This window comes from Sinocyclocheilus rhinocerous, unplaced genomic scaffold (genome assembly GCF_001515625.1).
Source record: "Sinocyclocheilus rhinocerous isolate Xijiao unplaced genomic scaffold, SAMN03320098_v1.1 scaffold367, whole genome shotgun sequence".
Classification (NCBI taxonomy): domain Eukaryota; kingdom Metazoa; phylum Chordata; class Actinopteri; order Cypriniformes; family Cyprinidae; genus Sinocyclocheilus; species Sinocyclocheilus rhinocerous.
The window spans coordinates 53,452-72,640 of NW_015662594.1; the positions used below are offsets into that span (position 1 = coordinate 53,452).

Genomic DNA, 19,189 nt, shown 5'->3' on the forward strand with positions numbered 1-19,189 from the left:
TTTTAAAATTGAGATTTATACACCATCTGAAAGCTGAATAAATAAGCTTTCCATTGATCTATTTGAAAATATGGAATCTGAGGGTGCAAAAAAAATCTAAATATTGAGAAAATCGCCTTTAAAGTTGTCCAAATGAAGTTCTTAGAAATGCATATCACTAATCAAAAATTAAGTTCTGATATATTTACGGTAGGAAGTTTACAAAATATCTTCATGGAACATGATCTTTACTTAATATCCTAATGATTTTTGGCATAAAAGAAAAATGGATAATTGTGACCCATACAATGTATTGTTGGCTATTGCTACAAATATACCTGTGCTACTTATGACTGCTTTTGTGCTGCAGTGTCACATATAATACAAAGTATAGTGTTATAAATGTACACATATTTTTTTAAAAGGAAAATATAAAAAACTTTGGAGGATTTCTGATGCCGATGACCGCTGAAACGCATCGTCACGGTCTTGTGAAAAGGGTCCGTGGTTCTTTATTTCAAGGCTGATTTGATGATAAGGGTCGGCCAGTGTTTCTCCCTTTGGTCTGAGCGTGGTCTGTGTTGTGTTGGCTGCTGATCTCAGTTGTTGCTGGAGCATCTGGAGTGTCTGGTGTCTCGTCACGAGCGTTCTCTGAGAATGACCGTAGTCAAGCGTCAGGCTCAGTCTCCCGCCGGCGTCTCCAGTGAGGTGGAGGTGCTCAAGGCGCTCAAATCTCTCTTCGAGCACCACAAAGCCCTGGATGAGAAGGTACTGGCATCAGGAAGCTCACGTGTGTGCCGCTGGCGTGTTTGGGGTGTGCTTTACGTGTGGCGTGTTTGTTCTGATCAGGTGAGAGAGCGTCTGCGTGTGGCTCTGGAGAGATGCAGCATGCTGGAGGAGCAGCTCACAGCCGCTCATAAAGAGGTGAGCCTCACAGAACGATTACAGCTGCAACAAAACATTATTTTGAGAATCAAGTGATCTAACGATTATTACAACGGTTAATCAACTAATCGATGATTATTTCACAGATTAATCTGTTGGCTTTGTTGTATTATTCAGCTTTTATAAATGGTGGAAATATTGAGTTACACACATTCTAACTAATAAATAATATAAGGCAATCATGTCAGCTTTTGAAAATTTCAAACAATTATACTGCTATTGTACAATTACAATTGTCATAGTTATTTTTTTAAATACAAATAAATATATTTGGCACACAAAATGAGATGACAGACTCTATATGAAAAAAACAACTCCTCATTCTGCCTAACGTCTCCTAGTAAGTCATATGGATGTGGAACAAAATAAAAGTAAGTTTATTTTTGTATAAATTATTTTATTCAAAACACTAGCTCTCTTAAAACACCTTATAGTGTTATGATAATCAAAACTGTCCTGAGCTAGATTAAGCGTTAATCTATGCAAACCAAACTGTCACTTTAATGTAATAAGTTAGTTATTTATTTATTTTTGCATTCACTAATAAAAAGTATTATTAGCTAGCTCCACACTGGATAGCTTTATAACAGAAAAGCAAGTTGTATTTCTGAAAGCGTCACTGACACTGTTTTTTAATGTTTAATACTGTATTAAAGCTGCTTGCTTTAAATCAGTCTCTTGTATAAAGCGCTATATCAATACACGTGACGTGACTGGAGTTCCGGTTGGAGAGCTCATGCAAACATATCCGCATCGCTATGATCAGATGCTTTCTTAACTGCTGCTTTCTCACCGCTGTCATTTGCGTCGTTTTTTTCGTTATTGAGAGGAAAGTCACACATGCAGCAGCGTCTGGTTTAGCTGCGTTTACACTCCGACTCTCATACACGCCGTGTGTGTCTTCTCTTGAATTGCATCCAGGAGGGCTACAGCGCCACACTGGTCAAACCGCGTTACTGCAGCTCCTTACATTAGGTCACATGAGATCAAACGACTATTCGACAACAAAAATATTTGTCGTCAATTTTTTGTTGTCGATAATGTCGACTAATCGTTTCAGCCCTAATAACAATGTCGCTGTGGGATAACGCTTGTTTCTGGGCTGTTGTAGCTGGTGTTTCTCACGGAGCAGAGTAATCAGAAGAGGGTGATGATTGATGGATCAGCAGAAGTGAATCACAGCTCTGATGCAGCACCAAACACTAATGGCCAGGTAAACACCACGCAACCACAACTTACATGCTCCAAAAAGTCATCTGAAGAGTAATCGATATGATGATGAACTGATTAACTGTAAGCTTTTATTCACATATAAACATGATCATGCATGGAGCTGTTTAACTTAAATATGTTTAACAGAAGCTCAGCTGCACTTTCTTGACATGCCACTGTACCGTCCGGCTCTTTTCAACACTGTGTAAACAAATGGAACTTTATTTCTTCTCTTTCGGCCTGAGAACAGAAGCAGAATTGTTTCACTATGAGTGATATTTTCAACAAAATAATACCAGAGTTCCCGCGGGTCCTTAAAAAGTCTTGCATTTAGTTGTATCAAATTTAAGGCCATAAAAAGTCTTAAATTGTACAAGAAAGTCTTAATCATGATTTCAAGAGGTCTTAAACTTGGGGACGGAAAGACCAGAATTGCGATATGGCTTAATGTGACAAACTTCAAAATGCTCTGATTTCATTGAATATGAGCGCTGCACGTTTCAGAGTCCGGTGCTGCGCTGCTGTTTACTGCTGATATCAGGGGAACGCTTGTGTTTCTGCTGTTCCAAAAGCGCCACCTGCTGCAGAGAATGAATGTGCATTTTCAATAAGCCTGTTGTTTTTGTTCAGACCAATGTGAAAATCCACCCACGGTTTTACCCTGCAAACACGCAGAGCTGTAAATGTGAACTGGTGGATCGATAAGAAGATAATGCATTATAAAAATCTAAACAGTAAAACGTATTTGTTTTTTAATTAATATAATAATTTATAGATAATAGTTTAAATTAATATAATAATTAATACTTTTAAAAAAGGTTTAAACAGGCTGAAATGTGAAGTGTATCATTTTATGAACATGAACTGTAAATTATGCTTTTTACAGTCATTTAACAGTTTAATATGTTACTATAGACATTGTCCTACCCCGCTCATATGCTATTAATTTTATTTGTGCAGATCTTAAAAAATCTTAAATTTGAGCTTAAAAATCCTGCAGAAACCCTGAATTCAATGAAAGCGTTTCTGTTGAACATACTGCAGTTTCATGAGGTCTTCATATTCCAGTGTAAAGCATGGTGTGTGTTCACAGCAGCGCTTGTCAGACGTCTCTATGGGTGCAGAGGAGGATTGTGGGAAGGACGGGGAGCTGCAGGAGGCGATGGACAGACAGAGTAAGGAGCTCCTGCACCTGAAGGAGCGTGTGGCGTCTCTCTGCAGCCACGTCGCTGAGCTGGAGGAGGATCTGGACACGGCCCGCAAAGACCTCATCAGGTCCGAGGACATCAACAGCCGCCTGCAGAGAGACTTACGAGAGGTACGACAGCAGAGCCTTCATCTGCAGAGGAGCGCATCGAACGAGCCAGTTTGTGACCATGTGTTTCTGTTGTTTCTCTCAGTCTCTGGCTCAGAAGGAAGACATGGAGGAGAGGATCACCACGCTGGAGAAGCGCTACCTAGCGGCTCAGAGAGAAGCCACGTCTGTCCACGACCTCAACGACAAACTGGAGAACGAGATCGCCAACAAGGACTCGCTGGTCTGCCAGGTCTGCAGCGCGTCAGCCGTCTTTATCACTTACTCTTAGAAAAATAGAGCGTTTGTGAGCCGCGCTGGCAGAATGAGTGTCTAATTTTGAGCTACGGGCAAACGAAGTGAAAAAATGTCAGTTTCGGTCGAATTTGAGGTTTTCGCATTAAGCACTCTTCTAGCGATCCCAGTGCTCCAAATAGTGATTAAACAGCTTTGTGAATATTCATATAGAATTCTCCATGACATGATTTTCAAACCCATGCTGATGAAAACAAAACGATGGCGCTCACTGACATTTGCAAAGCGCGTGCATAAGACGTGCTTCTCCGAGAGCGAGCGATCTCCCTATAAAGTACATTATTGTGAAATATGTCTTGGCGAGATGCACACAAACATAATCTGTTATGTCTTACATGAACGTTCAGTTAATGGTTGGGGAAAATCTGATGTGTAACATTATATTTGATCCATGCATTACAGTAGGTCTTAATATAGATCTGTCTCAATGTTAATCAAACATTAAAAGAAAAGACAGAATCACTCGCCGCTCTTGATTAAACTGCTGTTTATTTGCATCTTTGTTCTTATTTTTAATTACAAAGATAAAATAAAAAATAGCTATATTGTGATTAATAATATAGTAATTATTATTTAGAAAAGAATTGGAGGAAAATATGCAACGTTGCTCTTTCCGACTCATTTTGCCAGCACGGGTCACATTTATTCCAAGCAGTGGTGTTGGGTTCTGGCTGTATTAATGTCTCAGTGATTATCCGTGTGTTTGTGATTAACCAGTCGTGATGGATCATGAGTTCAGGCTGATGTGTGTGTCTGTGTGTGTGTGTGTGTGTGTGCGTGCACGCTCGTGTGTGTGTGTGCGTGCACGCTCGTTTGTGTGTGTGTATGTGTGTGTGTGTGTGTGTGTGTGCGCGTGCACGCTCGTGTGTGTGTGTGTGTGCGCACTTGCGTGTGTGTGCGTGCACGCTCGTGTGTGTGTGTGCGTGCACGCTCGTTTGTGTGTGTGTATGTGTGTGTGTGTGTGTGTGTGTGCGCGTGCACGCTCGTGTGTGTGTGTGTGTGCGCACTTGCGTGTGTGTGCGTGCACGCTCGTGTGTGTGTGTGCGTGCACGCTCGTTTGTGTGTGTGTATGTGTGTGTGTGTGTGTGTGTGTGCGCGTGCACGCTCGTGTGTGTGTGTGTGTGCGCACTTGCGTGTGTGTGCGTGCACGCTCGTGTGTGTGTGTGCGTGCACGCTCGTTTGTGTGTGTGTATGTGTGTGTGTGTGTGTGTGTGTGCGCGTGCACGCTCGTGTGTGTGTGTGTGTGCGCACTTGCGTGTGTGTGCGTGCACGCTCGTGTGTGTGTGTGCGTGCACGCTCGTTTGTGTGTGTGTATGTGTGTGTGTGTGTGTGTGTGTGCGCGTGCACGCTCGTGTGTGTGTGTGTGTGTGTGTGTGTGTGCAGATGGAGGACAAGGGCCGGCAGCTGCAGGAGCGTCTGGAGCTGGCGGAGCAGAAGCTGCAGCAGACGCTGCGTAAGGCCGAGACGCTGCCGGAGGTGGAGGCAGAGCTGGCTCAGAGGGTCGTGGCCCTCACTAAGGTACGGCTCACACACACACACACATGCTGTCAGCGGCCCAGAATCCGGCTGTGATTCCACTGTTGGCCTCCCTGGAACAAAGTCACACAGCCACACCGTTTAGAGAAGACTGAAACTGCTGTTTGTTTTCTATTAGAATACTGCAGTGATATTTGACCACTGATTAGTGATAACAGTGTTACAGTGATAGTAGTTTATTCTACTTTTTGTTTAGCGTGCACATCATAAACCTGTTTTTGATCTATTTCATGTAAAATAGGACACACATTGCGTCCTGTCTGCTCCTGATTATTTGTGATCACAGGACTCCACAAAACAACTTTGGAGTTTTCTTTTTGTAACTTGCATAGAAATGTCTGTTTAATTTGTTTTGTGGTGTGAATGTAATTCCTTAACACCTGCATGTGGTCTGAGTGTTTAGCTCACACATGGGGCTTTCTTGTAAATGTTGTGCATTAAATGAAAGATTTCATTAAGATCATTCGTCTGCTAACTGAGTGAAAATGTGAGCCGGTGTTGTGTGTTCCTGATGTGAATGAGTGTGTGCTGTAGTGAGTTGATCAATCACACAAGTAGTTTATTTAGTGAAATGTGTGAGATGGACACAGATGTAAGAGGAACATCAGCGCAGACGGGAGGATCTGTGTGTTTAACAGAGTAATGAAGCCACTGCACTGTTTTACTTACTGCATCTTCACTTCCTGTCGTCTAGTTCCTTTTCTCCTCTTTAATTGTCGTTTCTGTTTTTCATAGAGCTCAAGTCTTTCTCGTGTTCCCTCTCCTCCTCTGTATATGCAGTTCTGTCTGTCTGTCTCTCCCTCTCTCTCTCTCTCTCTCTCTCTCTCCCCCGTGTGTGTGAGTGAGTGTGTGTGTGTGTGTGTAGCGCTCTGCGTGCAGTGTCTCTCAGGACAGTCGCTCACAGATGAAGGTACACGAGCTCACGCTGTCGTTCTGACTCGGGTGTAGGGCTGTCAAAATGGCTGAAAAACTGCATTCGAATCTTGCACTTAAATATTATCAATATTCAAATTATATTCAGATTTGAAAGGCATAATTTCAGTTAGGGGGAAAAAAGCTTTTGGCTTCTCTCCTGAGGCCACAAGAGGGCGAAATATTACTAATGCACGTTTCTTCAAAGCAATAAAATAACACGACTATCTGTGAAAAAAGTGCATAATGTTTATAAACCAAATATAATTAAGTTGCTTAAACAATTATAAACAAAACCGCATCATGTATGCATATTGTAATACAAATGGAAGAAAGCCAATCACACAGAGTACTTTTTTCATTTAAAAACAGTGGGATGGGGGGAAAAACGCCGTATAGTCAAAGCATGTTTTTTAGAAGTTGATCTCGCATTAATTTTACATGGCTTTCTAAACATGCGTCTCTCTTGTGCGAGACGTGAGTGCAGCGGTGATAGATGTCCCTCTAGAAAATGCGCTAAATATGCGTTCTGTGTGAGCGGCTTGGCTTCAGTTTTGACGTAAACAACATCTCCGCATCGATGTTCTCTTTTTCAGCAATATTTTGAATGAACCTAAAATTCGAATGCAACGTTTTTGCATCCGAATGTGGATTTTTATTTTACATTCAACGAATATTCGAAATTTTTATTTTTATTTGACAGCCCTACTCGGGATGCACATTTCAAGCCATTTTCTAGTCGAGTACTTGGGTCAAAAGAATCAGTTCCAAATGACTGAGATGTGAATGCCGCATTTAGTTAGTGAACACTTTAAAAATAAGCTGTTTCAACATCTTAACCTGGTAACAGCAGTGCAGAAACAGCATCTCTTACTTTCCTTCTGAAGCGCTGATCCTGTCGGTCACTTGTGCACATCCCTGACTCTGCCTGATGATGGTGGTGTGAACCCAGCACAGGAGCGCCACACTGAGATCATTCACACATCCGTTTGTCTTCACTAGCTCCAGACACGGCGCACAACTTTCGCTCGTGAACGTTCAGCTTGTCACAGCATGATGAGTGGTTCTGTCTTTCTCTTGGGTTTGCTGCTGCTGTAGTTTCTCATGCGTGTGTCTCTGGCAGGCGGAGGAGCGTCATGGGAATGTGGAGGAGCGTCTCAGACAGATGGAGGCTCAGCTGGAGGAGAAGAACCAGGAGCTGCTCAGGGTGAGTGATCTTCAGACCTCGCTCGCGTTCAGCGGTGCTGCCACCAGTGTTGGGGGGGACGCATTACAAGTAACACGACTTACGGAATCGGATTACTTTTAAGTAACTAGTAAAGTAACGCATTACTTTTTAATTTAGAAGGAAATATCTGAGTTACTTTTTCAAATCAGTAACATAGTTACTTTGTTTCCATGTGTTGAGTGACAGCTCTGGTGTTGCCATGGTGACAGAAATCAGGAGTAAGTGCAGAGCGTTGTGTGTGAACACGATCTTACTGTAGTTCTAGACTAAATATCAACATGTGTTTACTCATCTCACTGCACACAAACACATTCAGTGTTCCTCACAATGAATGAAAACAGTCAAATGCAAACTCAGAATATGATGCAAACCTGCAATAATTAAATGTTAAATAAGTAATAAACAAATATCATGTATGTATTTAATCCCATTTTATTAACCGATGTCTTTGCTACTGACCTTCGAAGATCCAATTCAACCATACTAATGAGCAAAAATTACACATTTGTGTTATTGTTGAATAGTTTTGAACGTTCTTCTGCTGCGTCATATTCTTCATGTGATTAGTTTGAGCTGCGCCCTCTACTGTACAGACGTGAATTTACATTTCCTTCAGCCTGAGGCGTATTCATTTCACTTTTGCTGTGAAAAGGACTTTTACATTTGTAAAATAACTTTTTTTATATTAAAAACAAACATGCAAGCCCTGCCCAGATTTAAAAAGTAACTCAAAAGTAATGTAACACATTACTTCCCATAAAAAGTAGCGTAATTAGTTGCTTTTTTAGGGAGTAATGCAGTATTGTAATGCATTACTTTTAAAAGTAACTTTCCCCACACACGTCAGACTCGCTCACTGTAGTGTAAACACAACAGCTGCTTTACTTTTCTATGGTGTTTTAAGGCCCGTCAGCGAGAGAAGATGAATGAAGAGCACAACAAACGTCTGTCGGAGACGGTGGACAAACTGCTGTCTGAGTCCAACGAGAGGCTGCAGCTGCACCTGAAGGAGCGCATGTCTGCGCTGGAGGACAAGGTACGACTCGAACCACACATCACTAGTCCCAGACCGAGACGCAGTCAGGCCGATGTATGCTCTGCCGTTTATTAATGATCACCATACGCACTGAAAGTTCCTGTCTGGCAGATGAGCCAGATTATTTTGACAAGACTGAGAACGCTGGCCCCTGAGCGCAAAGAGCTCCCGTTCTCCGTCTTCATTAGTTTCACAGAGTCGTTAATGAGTGCTCTGTTAGTTACTGTGATTACTTTCTTTTAATTCATATTTTTAGCAATCTCTTTGTTTTGGAAAATGCCATATGTATGATTACACAATGAAGAAGTATAAATGTTTTATTTTACACATTCTTTAAGGTCAAATTATACTTTCATAGAATTCATTTATAAATTATTTATTTCTAATTTAGTAAATATTATCTAAAATAAATACAAATTTAATTTAATGAGTCGTTATGCATGCCTTTCTACTAGGCTTGCTGTGATAGTCGGTGTTGACGGTCTGAAGCCACAGCACCGTCGCTTTGATTTTTTTATAGTATAGGAATAAAAATAATTTATTCAAAATCAGCAGGAGTCAGATTTCATTTATCACATGAGGAGAGTCGAGCTGACCAACAAGAAGAGTGAGGTGAGACAGACAAGACGATGGCGGAAGATTTCGTTTCCAAACAAAATGCAAAAGCGGATGTTTGGCAATATTTTGGCTTTTGAAAACCCTGTTGACTTTAGTCATTTATAGGTGATTTTGGACATTTTTTAAAAAACATTTGTTTCTTATTTATTTGGTTCCACAGTGTTTGCTGATTTTTTTTACTTTATTTAAACTGTGTAATTTATTTATTTTATTTTACATCAAGGTGTATGTCGTGCCTCCAAGCTTTCTTATTCGTTTCGCTTATAGTGTTGTCAAAAGTACCGACTTCAGTTCCAGTCGGAGACATATTATGCCCCTTTTTACAAAATGTAATATAAGTCTCTGGTGTCCCCAGAATGTGTCTGTGAAGTTTCAGCTCAAAATACTCCACAGATCATTTATTATATTGTTGTGAAAATGCCTATTTTGAGTGGAAGCAGAAACACGCTGTTTTTCGGGCCTTTGTGAGCGAAATCAGACGCGCTCGTTTTCTCAGATGCTTGCAGAAAAAGGCTTACCAAAACAGAGTTACTGGGTTAATCTTTTTCACGTTTCCTTGGTTGGAAGATGCACTGGGGACCTGATTATAGCACTTACAACCTGGAAAAGTCAGATTTTCATGATATGTCACCTTTAAAAACGTCCATTTCCCGCTAAGATTTGAGCGCTGTTGAGCCGATTCTTAAACACTGCTGATTGGTCGTAGTGTTCACGCGCTCAACAGATACGTCTGTGATTGGCTTCAGTAATCATCTCTTCAAAGAGCGGAGCGCTCACACAGAAACACACGGGAGCGTCTATCAGCGGATCTCTGATATATCTGCATATAGCCGTTCCGCTGATAGATGCTCCCGTGTGTTTCTGTGTGACTTTTTTTAGGCTTATTTAAAACTACATGGCATGTGTTGGAGCGGGTTAGAATTAATGTTGCGTTCACACCATGTCGTAATTCCCACATGAAGAAATACTATAGTAATTTATAGTAAATACTTTAGTGTTTTTGAACCATACTATAGTAAAGTGTACTATACTGTATACGTATATTATAGTATTTACAACACTTTGTTAATGAATGCTACAGCATACTGTAGTATTAACTATAGTGAACTGATAAACAGTAATAAATACAGTAGTATACTTTAGTGTTTACTACAGTGAACTGTAGTGCATTGTAGTATAATATACCCTATAGTTGTAGAACACTTAGTACAGCATTGGGTAAAGTAATGTGTTTATATTACCATAGTTGTTATATTACCACAGCAACTATAGGATTACCACAACACATTAATTCAAGTACTTTACTATAGTATGGTTCAAAAACACTATAGTAGTTACTATAGAGTACTATAGTATTTTTTCATGAGGGATACGTAATTCCGAGATGACAACATGTGACGTTCAACTCGGTGATGAACCTGCGTGAAAGAATGTTACTAGCAGCTGTAAAACACAATACAAGTAACAGTTGCTGTGCAGATGCCTTATTACTACACTTCATAATTATTTATTTCAGTTAATACATGGATAGCCTAGATATCTAACTCTGTGTTGCATGTCTTTAGTTTATGTTCGCATTACTTTTGTATGAAGACATCTACATTGGCAAAAGTCAATTGCACTAATTTCAAAACATAAATATTACATCATAACTGCATTAATTACATTTTACTACTGAAAGCGCCACCATTTGTCTCTGGTTCCGCGTGAGGTGCAAGTCGTAGCTCTCAGAAAACTCAGTTCACAAGTTGTAATTACGAGGACGTGAACACTTTTTTTTTCAAGTTGGTATCTCATAATTACGGTAATTACAATATGGCATGAACGCACTTTAAACTCTGAAGGGCTGCAGCCCTCCAGGAACTGAGTTTGACAAACCTTATCTAAATATTAAATAGTCTGATATCATGTATATCGGCTTTATATCGGCCACCCTGCTATCTGCGATATCAGCATCGGCCATCAGAAAAATACATATCGTCTGACTCCACACGCCACTGTCTGACTGACGCTTGTGTGTGTGTGTGTGTGTGTGACGTAGAACACTCTGATCCGGGATCTGGAGCACACCAAGAAGCTGATAGAAGAGGCTCATCATGAGAAGGTCAGTGTGTGCTGCTCGTTCACTCGTGCTCTGCTAGCGCTGCACAATTATCATGCGCATCTCGTCAGTAAAGCCGGTTCTGTGATCAGTAGTAAATCTCCATCACGTGAAAATACCACATTTAATAACATGTTTTTACTCCAAACTCACTTAATAACGTCAGCCGGGTGTTTGGAATAAATCCTTCTGTGAGATGATGTGGCTTCTTACACAGAATAAGGCACGCAACATATTTCATAGTATTCTAAGCAGTGATAAAGGCATTGCATTATTATATACTTTATTATAAGGAAAATTATAATAATAATTATAAGAAGAACTCCGATAAACCATATATTGTCACAGTCCTCGCGTTGTATCAATGAAAGCAGTTCAGTCTTCTGTTTCCTGGAACGATGTGCATTACCTTTCTTCTGCGGGGCGTGTTTGGAGTTTCTCTGGGTTTCAGATGGAGATTTACTGCTGATCACAGAACCCTGCTTCACTGACGAGATATGCAGCTTCTGCCTAGTTGCGATTGCGCTTTAATTTAGATTTATGGTGCAGCCCTATGCTCTGCTGTGATTTGTTTGCTCACGAGTGTGGATCTGTGACCGCAGGAGCAGCTGCTCATCCAGATCGAGAGCATGAGGACCGAACACGAGCGCGGCCGCAGCAGGAGCAACTCTCTGCTGCATCATGGGTAACTCCAGGACTCTAATGAGAATCAGCTGCGCTCGGAGCTTTGCGCTGATGTGGGCTGTGTTTCCCGCAGGCGCGGTACGCCGGACTTCAGGTACCCGGTGTCGGTGTCGTCAGCGCTGGACAGTCACTGCAGCGGAGCGCTGGTGCTCAGACGACCGCAGAAGGGCCGCGTGTCTGCGCTGCGAGACGAGCCCTCGAAGGTGAGCGTGGGTTAGACTGTGACAGACATCAGCATCTAGAATATAAGCTCTATCGGGACAGATGATGAAACTCATGTGTTTCCATGATTTATTCACAGTGGAGAAGAGAGCTCTGTGATCCTCATGTGTTCAGTCACATATAAACATAATGGGCTTGGACAACTAATAAATATACAGTCAAAACAAAAATTATTCAGACACCTTCAACATTTCTCACATTATATCACAGTTTATTTGCTATAGTTTAGAAAATGGTAATAAAATATGACAAGAACTCAGAGTTAAACTGTGTCAGAACAAATTCATCTTTTTGTGTGTTTGTGTCTGTGTGTCTGTGTGTGTCTGTCTGTCTGTCTGTCTGTCTGTGTGTGTGTGTGAGAGAGAGAGAGTGTGTGTCTGTGTGTGTGTGTGTGTGTGTGTGTGTGTGTGTGTGTGAGAGAGTGTGTCTCTGTGTCTGTGTCTGTGTGTGTGTGTGTGAGAGTGTGTTTGTCTGTGTTTCTGTGTCTGTGTGTGTCTGTGTGTGTGTGTGTGTGTGGTCAGGTGCAGACACTGGACGAGCAGGAGTGGGACCGGCTGCAGCAGGCTAATGTTCTGGCTAGCGTGGCTCACGCGTTTGAGAGCGACATGGACGTGTCAGACGTGGAGGACGACAGAGATACGGTCTTCAGCTCCATGGACCTCCTGTCTCCTGCTGGACAGGCAGACGCTCAGACGCTCGCCCTGATGCTGCAGGAGCAGCTGGATGCCATCAACAACGAGATACGGTAGTGCGCTTCCCACAATCCCTCACTCCTCTAGATGACGGCCTGGGTTTGGATGTCGTGCTAACTAGGACTGCCACAGTATGAGCTTTTCACAATACTGATATAGTATTGGGCAGTATAGTATAACGCGGAATGTCACACAGTTTGTCAAACTTTGGATGAATTAATCAAAAGTAGGTCATTACTCTTAAATCAAATCGCGATATGGACCAGTATCTGTAAGCCACAAAAAGGCTATTTAAATATGAGTTCTTTATGTTCTGTGCGTCTCTGTGTGAATGAGTGGCACAGACGCGTGGTTTTGTTTACTACACACTGAAGCGCGTGACGCTCGCGGTGATTTCAGCGTCTGCCGTCTCACTGAAGACATAAATACATGAACAACATCTCTGAGTCACTTCATGAGCATTTGACCGTTTCATTTGAGAGAAACTATATCATATACACTCACAAACTTAAAAGGTATTCACGGCAACCCGTCAAAATAAAAGTTCGATTTAACTTTAAGACATTGTGCCAGAAATATATTAGCCTAGTATTGATCAGTAGAATGTACTACTACTATAATTATTAAAACTTTATTTTTTAAGGAATAATCACAAAAAGTGTCTTCCATGTTTTAATTCTAATAGTAAATCCCTGTTGTTCACCAAAAATAAATTGTTAAATTTTTCTGATAACCAGAAAAATTTTAATACACAACACATCATTTCTGAGGGGAAAAAAATATTTTTACACCCCTAGGGCCGGGCCTTGGCTTCTTTACGGATTATGATTATAATTAAAGAGTTTGTTTTCAATTAGTTTTATTTTATTTCGTTAAGTAGTAATTTAAAGCTTTCTATAGATATATTTATCATGTCTGTGAGTCATGTATTCGCTGAGTTTCGGTTAATTTTTGTGAAGCGCTCCTGTTCAAGACCGAGACGGCAGAAAGCGCATCATGTTTGTTTATTTTATAAAAGCGCAACATTTTGTTGATATTGTGAGCGCACACAATTAAAAGTAGACCCTTTACAGTTCTGAATGATGTATTACTCTTACCTTTATGAGCAAAATGACTGCGTATTTTAAGTTGTTTCCACTGAAAAAAATGCAAGTGATCGCGGTGGCGCCTCCATGTCCTGCAAACCGCACTTTAGCTTTCACTCTCCGCACAAGCTATTGGATACAGCGCACATTTATCTAGGTTTAACGTTTAAACATTGTTATATGCTTGAACTGTTTTATATCTATAGATTTTATTTTAGGCAAGTCGTGATGATTTGAGAAGGCTAAATTGATCAAACATTATATTTATCATGTCTGTGAGTCATGTATTCGCTGAGTTTCGGTTAATTTTTGTGAAGCGCTCCTGTTCAAGACCGAGACGGCAGAAAGCGCATCATGTTTGTTTATTTTATAAAAGCGCAACATTTTGTTGATATTGTGAGCGCACACAATTAAAAGTAGACCCTTTACAGTTCTGAATGATGTATTACTCTTACCTTTATGAGCAAAATGACTGCGTATTTTAAGTTGTTTCCACTGAAAAAAATGCAAGTGATCGCGGTGGCGCCTCCATGTCCTGCAAACCGCACTTTAGCTTTCACTCTCCGCACAAGCTATTGGATACAGCGCACATTTATCTAGGTTTAACGTTTAAACATTGTTATATGCTTGAACTGTTTTATATCTATAGATTTTATTCTAGGCAAACCAATGCCATTACATACGAAACTGAAGTATTGTAATAGCTGAAACAGTAGTATAAGCTGTTAAAAAGACGGGCTCGGGCCGGTAATTCTGATAAGCTGGTGGACACGGGCCGGGCTAGGGCTCTAATACACTGTTCACACTAGGCTGCTTATGTTGAAGTGTTTGGGACGTGGCTTTTAATGATGAGACCTTTTTGCAATCAGGCTCTCAAAAATTATATAAAAATTTGAATTTAGATTTATCGGGCAATATATCGGTTATCGGCTTTCAAATATAAAGAATTATCGGTTATGTGTATTGGCCAAAATTTTCATATCGGTGCATCCCTAAAAATGAGTGCATGTACCCTTAGCGACTGGCTGCTTGAAACGATGCTGCTTTCTGAAACGCTGAGGTGCTCTGATGTCTCGGTTCGGGTGTTGATGACGTGTGTGTGTTTGTGTGGCTGCAGGATGATCCAGGAGGAGAAGGAGAGCACCACGCTGAGAGCCGAGGAGATCGATATCCACGTGGGCAGCGGAGATGATCTGGGCGGCCGCTTCCGCTCCATGACGTCCCTCCAGCCCTCTTTCCACAGCTCTTCTCCGCCCGGATCCGGTCACTCCACGCCCCGCCGGCCCTCACACAGCCCCAGCCGAGAGCTGGACCGCATGGGGGTCATGACCCTGGTGAGCCTGCTGTTCACACGTCTGCTCCGTGAGCTGTGTGTGTGTGTGTGTGTGTCCATGAAGCGTGTAGTAATGTGTGTGTGTGTGTCCAGCATTACCGCTCTGAGCCGTGTGTTCTGCGGGGTGTAGTGTACAGCAGTCCTCTGCTGACCTGTGCTCCCGTGTTTGTGCAGGTATCGCCCACAACTGACCGAATGATTGTGTGCTTTTCAAAAATAAAACCCTTGACCTTGGAAGCTGTACAGGAAGTTTACTGAAGCACTTCCTGCTCCATTCCCTCAACGGGCCAGCGAGGAAATGAGCAGTTAGACCTTGAGAAGATCAAGCTAAACGCCTGTTTACTCTGGACTCGAGCTTTATTCAGACAAATGTCATCACTAGCTGTGATTCAGTAGCTGATGAATGCTCGGCTTGGTTTTCATTTATGAATTAATATTTTGTTTTAAATAATGCCAATAAGTCTTCATGATTTGTCATTCAGCACTAATACAAATAACAGGCAACAGACCAAATAATAACCGAAGAAAGACTCCATTGAAGCACACAGCGCTTTTAGATTTTCATGTGTTTTACATCAGCATCACGTGATGCACAGAAATCAACAAGGTCATCAAATGTAAAATCAAACTACTTGCTTTATAAACAACACATGTAATAAAATCCAGGAATAGACAGCAGAAAGCGCCCGTAATAGACTGCATTGTTCACATGCTCAGCAGATTTGCCTCTGATTGGTTGCAGTGGTTCAAAAACACGTTAAAAGAAACCTTTGGTGCTCTTCGCAGAGCACTTCCACAAATTAAAACCTTTATTGCATTTATTAACACATTTAGTCCCTTTTTCCCCCATAATATAATGCCTTCATTCTGTAGATTTAATTTATAGATTTATATATTAATTTAAATCTATATTTAGATATTTAACTGAATTTGTTGCAGTTGTATGGTAGAATTTCATTGTAGTTCAAAAATTTGATCGGTGAAATGAAAGTGTCAAGCCCCGTTCACACCAGCGAACGATATCATCTGTAAGCGCACGCTCGTCTGCTGCTTTATATTCTCCAGCTCGTTACAGCAGGATGGATTCTGATTGGTTGTCAATGTTTGTATCGTTCATCAGCTGAAAAAAATCGCTCTGAAAGTGATTCCAACGATATCGTTTCTCTGTGCCTTTAGCGTTATAGCTGTGGTGTGGATTTTTAGAACTATATCTTTATCGTTATCTTTATCTTTATAGTTATCGTGCTTGAACAGGCCTTTAGTGGTGGAGAGATGCAGGTTAAATATATTTTATTTATTATTCAGGAGCTAATTAGGAAAAGTATATTTAGAGACAAATTCCAGAACAGTCACCAAACATTATTTATTGTTTTAATCACCTGACAGACTTTCCGTGAATAAATTCTGTGCTGGACGCTGGTAGAGCAACTCGTCTTCATCTTGAGAGACTCTGTTCTCTATTTCTTTTGAGTGAGTGTGTTTGTGTGAGAGAGTGAGAGAGTGAGTGAGTGAGTGAGTGCGTGAGTGCGTGCGAGAGTGTGTGTGTGTGTGAGTGTGAGTGTGTGTGAGTGTGTAAGTTGTTTCCACTGAAAAAAATGCAAGTGATCGCGGTGGCGCCTCCATGTCCTGCAAACCGCACTTTAGCTTTCACTCTCCGCACAAGCTATTGGATACAGCGCACATTTATCTAGGTTTAACGTTTAAACATTGTTATATGCTTGAACTGTTTTATATCTATAGATTTTATTCTAGGCAAACCAATGCCATTACATACGAAACTGAAGTATTGTAATAGCTGAAACAGTAGTATAAGCTGTTAAAAAGACGGGCTCGGGCCGGTAATTCTGATAAGCTGGTGGACACGGGCCGGGCTAGGGCTCTAATACACTGTTCACACTAGGCTGCTTATGTTGAAGTGTTTGGGACGTGGCTTTTAATGATGAGACCTTTTTGCAATCAGGCTCTCAAAAATTATATAAAAATTTGAATTTAGATTTATCGGGCAATATATCGGTTATCGGCTTTCAAATATAAAGAATTATCGGTTATGTGTATTGGCCAAAATTTTCATATCGGTGCATCCCTAAAAATGAGTGCATGTACCCTTAGCGACTGGCTGCTTGAAACGATGCTGCTTTCTGAAACGCTGAGGTGCTCTGATGTCTCGGTTCGGGTGTTGATGACGTGTGTGTGTTTGTGTGGCTGCAGGATGATCCAGGAGGAGAAGGAGAGCACCACGCTGAGAGCCGAGGAGATCGATATCCACGTGGGCAGCGGAGATGATCTGGGCGGCCGCTTCCGCTCCATGACGTCCCTCCAGCCCTCTTTCCACAGCTCTTCTCCGCCCGGATCCGGTCACTCCACGCCCCGCCGGCCCTCACACAGCCCCAGCCGAGAGCTGGACCGCATGGGGGTCATGACCCTGGTGAGCCTGCTGTTCACACGTCTGCTCCGTGAGCTGTGTGTGTGTGTGTGTGTGTCCATGAAGCGTGTAGTAATGTGTGTGTGTGTGTCCAGCATTACCGCTCTGAGCCGTGTGTTCTGCGGGGTGTAGTGTACAGCAGTCCTCTGCTGACCTGTGCTCCCGTGTTTGTGCAGGTATCGCCCACAACTGACCGAATGATTGTGTGCTTTTCAAAAATAAAACCCTTGACCTTGGAAGCTGTACAGGAAGTTTACTGAAGCACTTCCTGCTCCATTCCCTCAACGGGCCAGCGAGGAAATGAGCAGTTAGACCTTGAGAAGATCAAGCTAAACGCCTGTTTACTCTGGACTCGAGCTTTATTCAGACAAATGTCATCACTAGCTGTGATTCAGTAGCTGATGAATGCTCGGCTTGGTTTTCATTTATGAATTAATATTTTGTTTTAAATAATGCCAATAAGTCTTCATGATTTGTCATTCAGCACTAATACAAATAACAGGCAACAGACCAAATAATAACCGAAGAAAGACTCCATTGAAGCACACAGCGCTTTTAGATTTTCATGTGTTTTACATCAGCATCACGTGATGCACAGAAATCAACAAGGTCATCAAATGTAAAATCAAACTACTTGCTTTATAAACAACACATGTAATAAAATCCAGGAATAGACAGCAGAAAGCGCCCGTAATAGACTGCATTGTTCACATGCTCAGCAGATTTGCCTCTGATTGGTTGCAGTGGTTCAAAAACACGTTAAAAGAAACCTTTGGTGCTCTTCGCAGAGCACTTCCACAAATTAAAACCTTTATTGCATTTATTAACACATTTAGTCCCTTTTTCCCCCATAATATAATGCCTTCATTCTGTAGATTTAATTTATAGATTTATATATTAATTTAAATCTATATTTAGATATTTAACTGAATTTGTTGCAGTTGTATGGTAGAATTTCATTGTAGTTCAAAAATTTGATCGGTGAAATGAAAGTGTCAAGCCCCGTTCACACCAGCGAACGATATCATCTGTAAGCGCACGCTCGTCTGCTGCTTTATATTCTCCAGCTCGTTACAGCAGGATGGATTCTGATTGGTTGTCAATGTTTGTATCGTTCATCAGCTGAAAAAAATCGCTCTGAAAGTGATTCCAACGATATCGTTTCTCTGTGCCTTTAGCGTTATAGCTGTGGTGTGGATTTTTAGAACTATATCTTTATCGTTATCTTTATCTTTATAGTTATCGTGCTTGAACAGGCCTTTAGTGGTGGAGAGATGCAGGTTAAATATATTTTATTTATTATTCAGGAGCTAATTAGGAAAAGTATATTTAGAGACAAATTCCAGAACAGTCACCAAACATTATTTATTGTTTTAATCACCTGACAGACTTTCCGTGAATAAATTCTGTGCTGGACGCTGGTAGAGCAACTCGTCTTCATCTTGAGAGACTCTGTTCTCTATTTCTTTTGAGTGAGTGTGTTTGTGTGAGAGAGTGAGAGAGTGAGTGAGTGAGTGAGTGCGTGAGTGCGTGCGAGAGTGTGTGTGTGTGTGTGTGTGTGTGTGTGTGTGTGTG

At 41.4% G+C, this 19,189-nt stretch overlaps 1 protein-coding gene across 1 annotated transcript in view; it reads left to right on the forward strand.

Moving 5' to 3' along the window:
* Positions 1 to 19,189, forward strand: part of LOC107728191 (liprin-alpha-1) — a 38,948-nt gene that overhangs the window by 5,295 nt on the left and 14,464 nt on the right. The window contains exons 2-14 of the mRNA XM_016538289.1: positions 583 to 747; positions 829 to 903; positions 2,036 to 2,137; positions 3,230 to 3,454; positions 3,537 to 3,683; positions 5,129 to 5,263; positions 7,317 to 7,400; positions 8,326 to 8,457; positions 11,117 to 11,179; positions 11,779 to 11,861; positions 11,934 to 12,063; positions 12,604 to 12,827; positions 14,977 to 15,193. Coding sequence (XP_016393775.1) covers positions 583 to 747; positions 829 to 903; positions 2,036 to 2,137; positions 3,230 to 3,454; positions 3,537 to 3,683; positions 5,129 to 5,263; positions 7,317 to 7,400; positions 8,326 to 8,457; positions 11,117 to 11,179; positions 11,779 to 11,861; positions 11,934 to 12,063; positions 12,604 to 12,827; positions 14,977 to 15,193 — 1,782 coding nt within the window. The remainder of the gene's footprint in view (positions 1 to 582; positions 748 to 828; positions 904 to 2,035; positions 2,138 to 3,229; positions 3,455 to 3,536; positions 3,684 to 5,128; positions 5,264 to 7,316; positions 7,401 to 8,325; positions 8,458 to 11,116; positions 11,180 to 11,778; positions 11,862 to 11,933; positions 12,064 to 12,603; positions 12,828 to 14,976; positions 15,194 to 19,189) is intronic.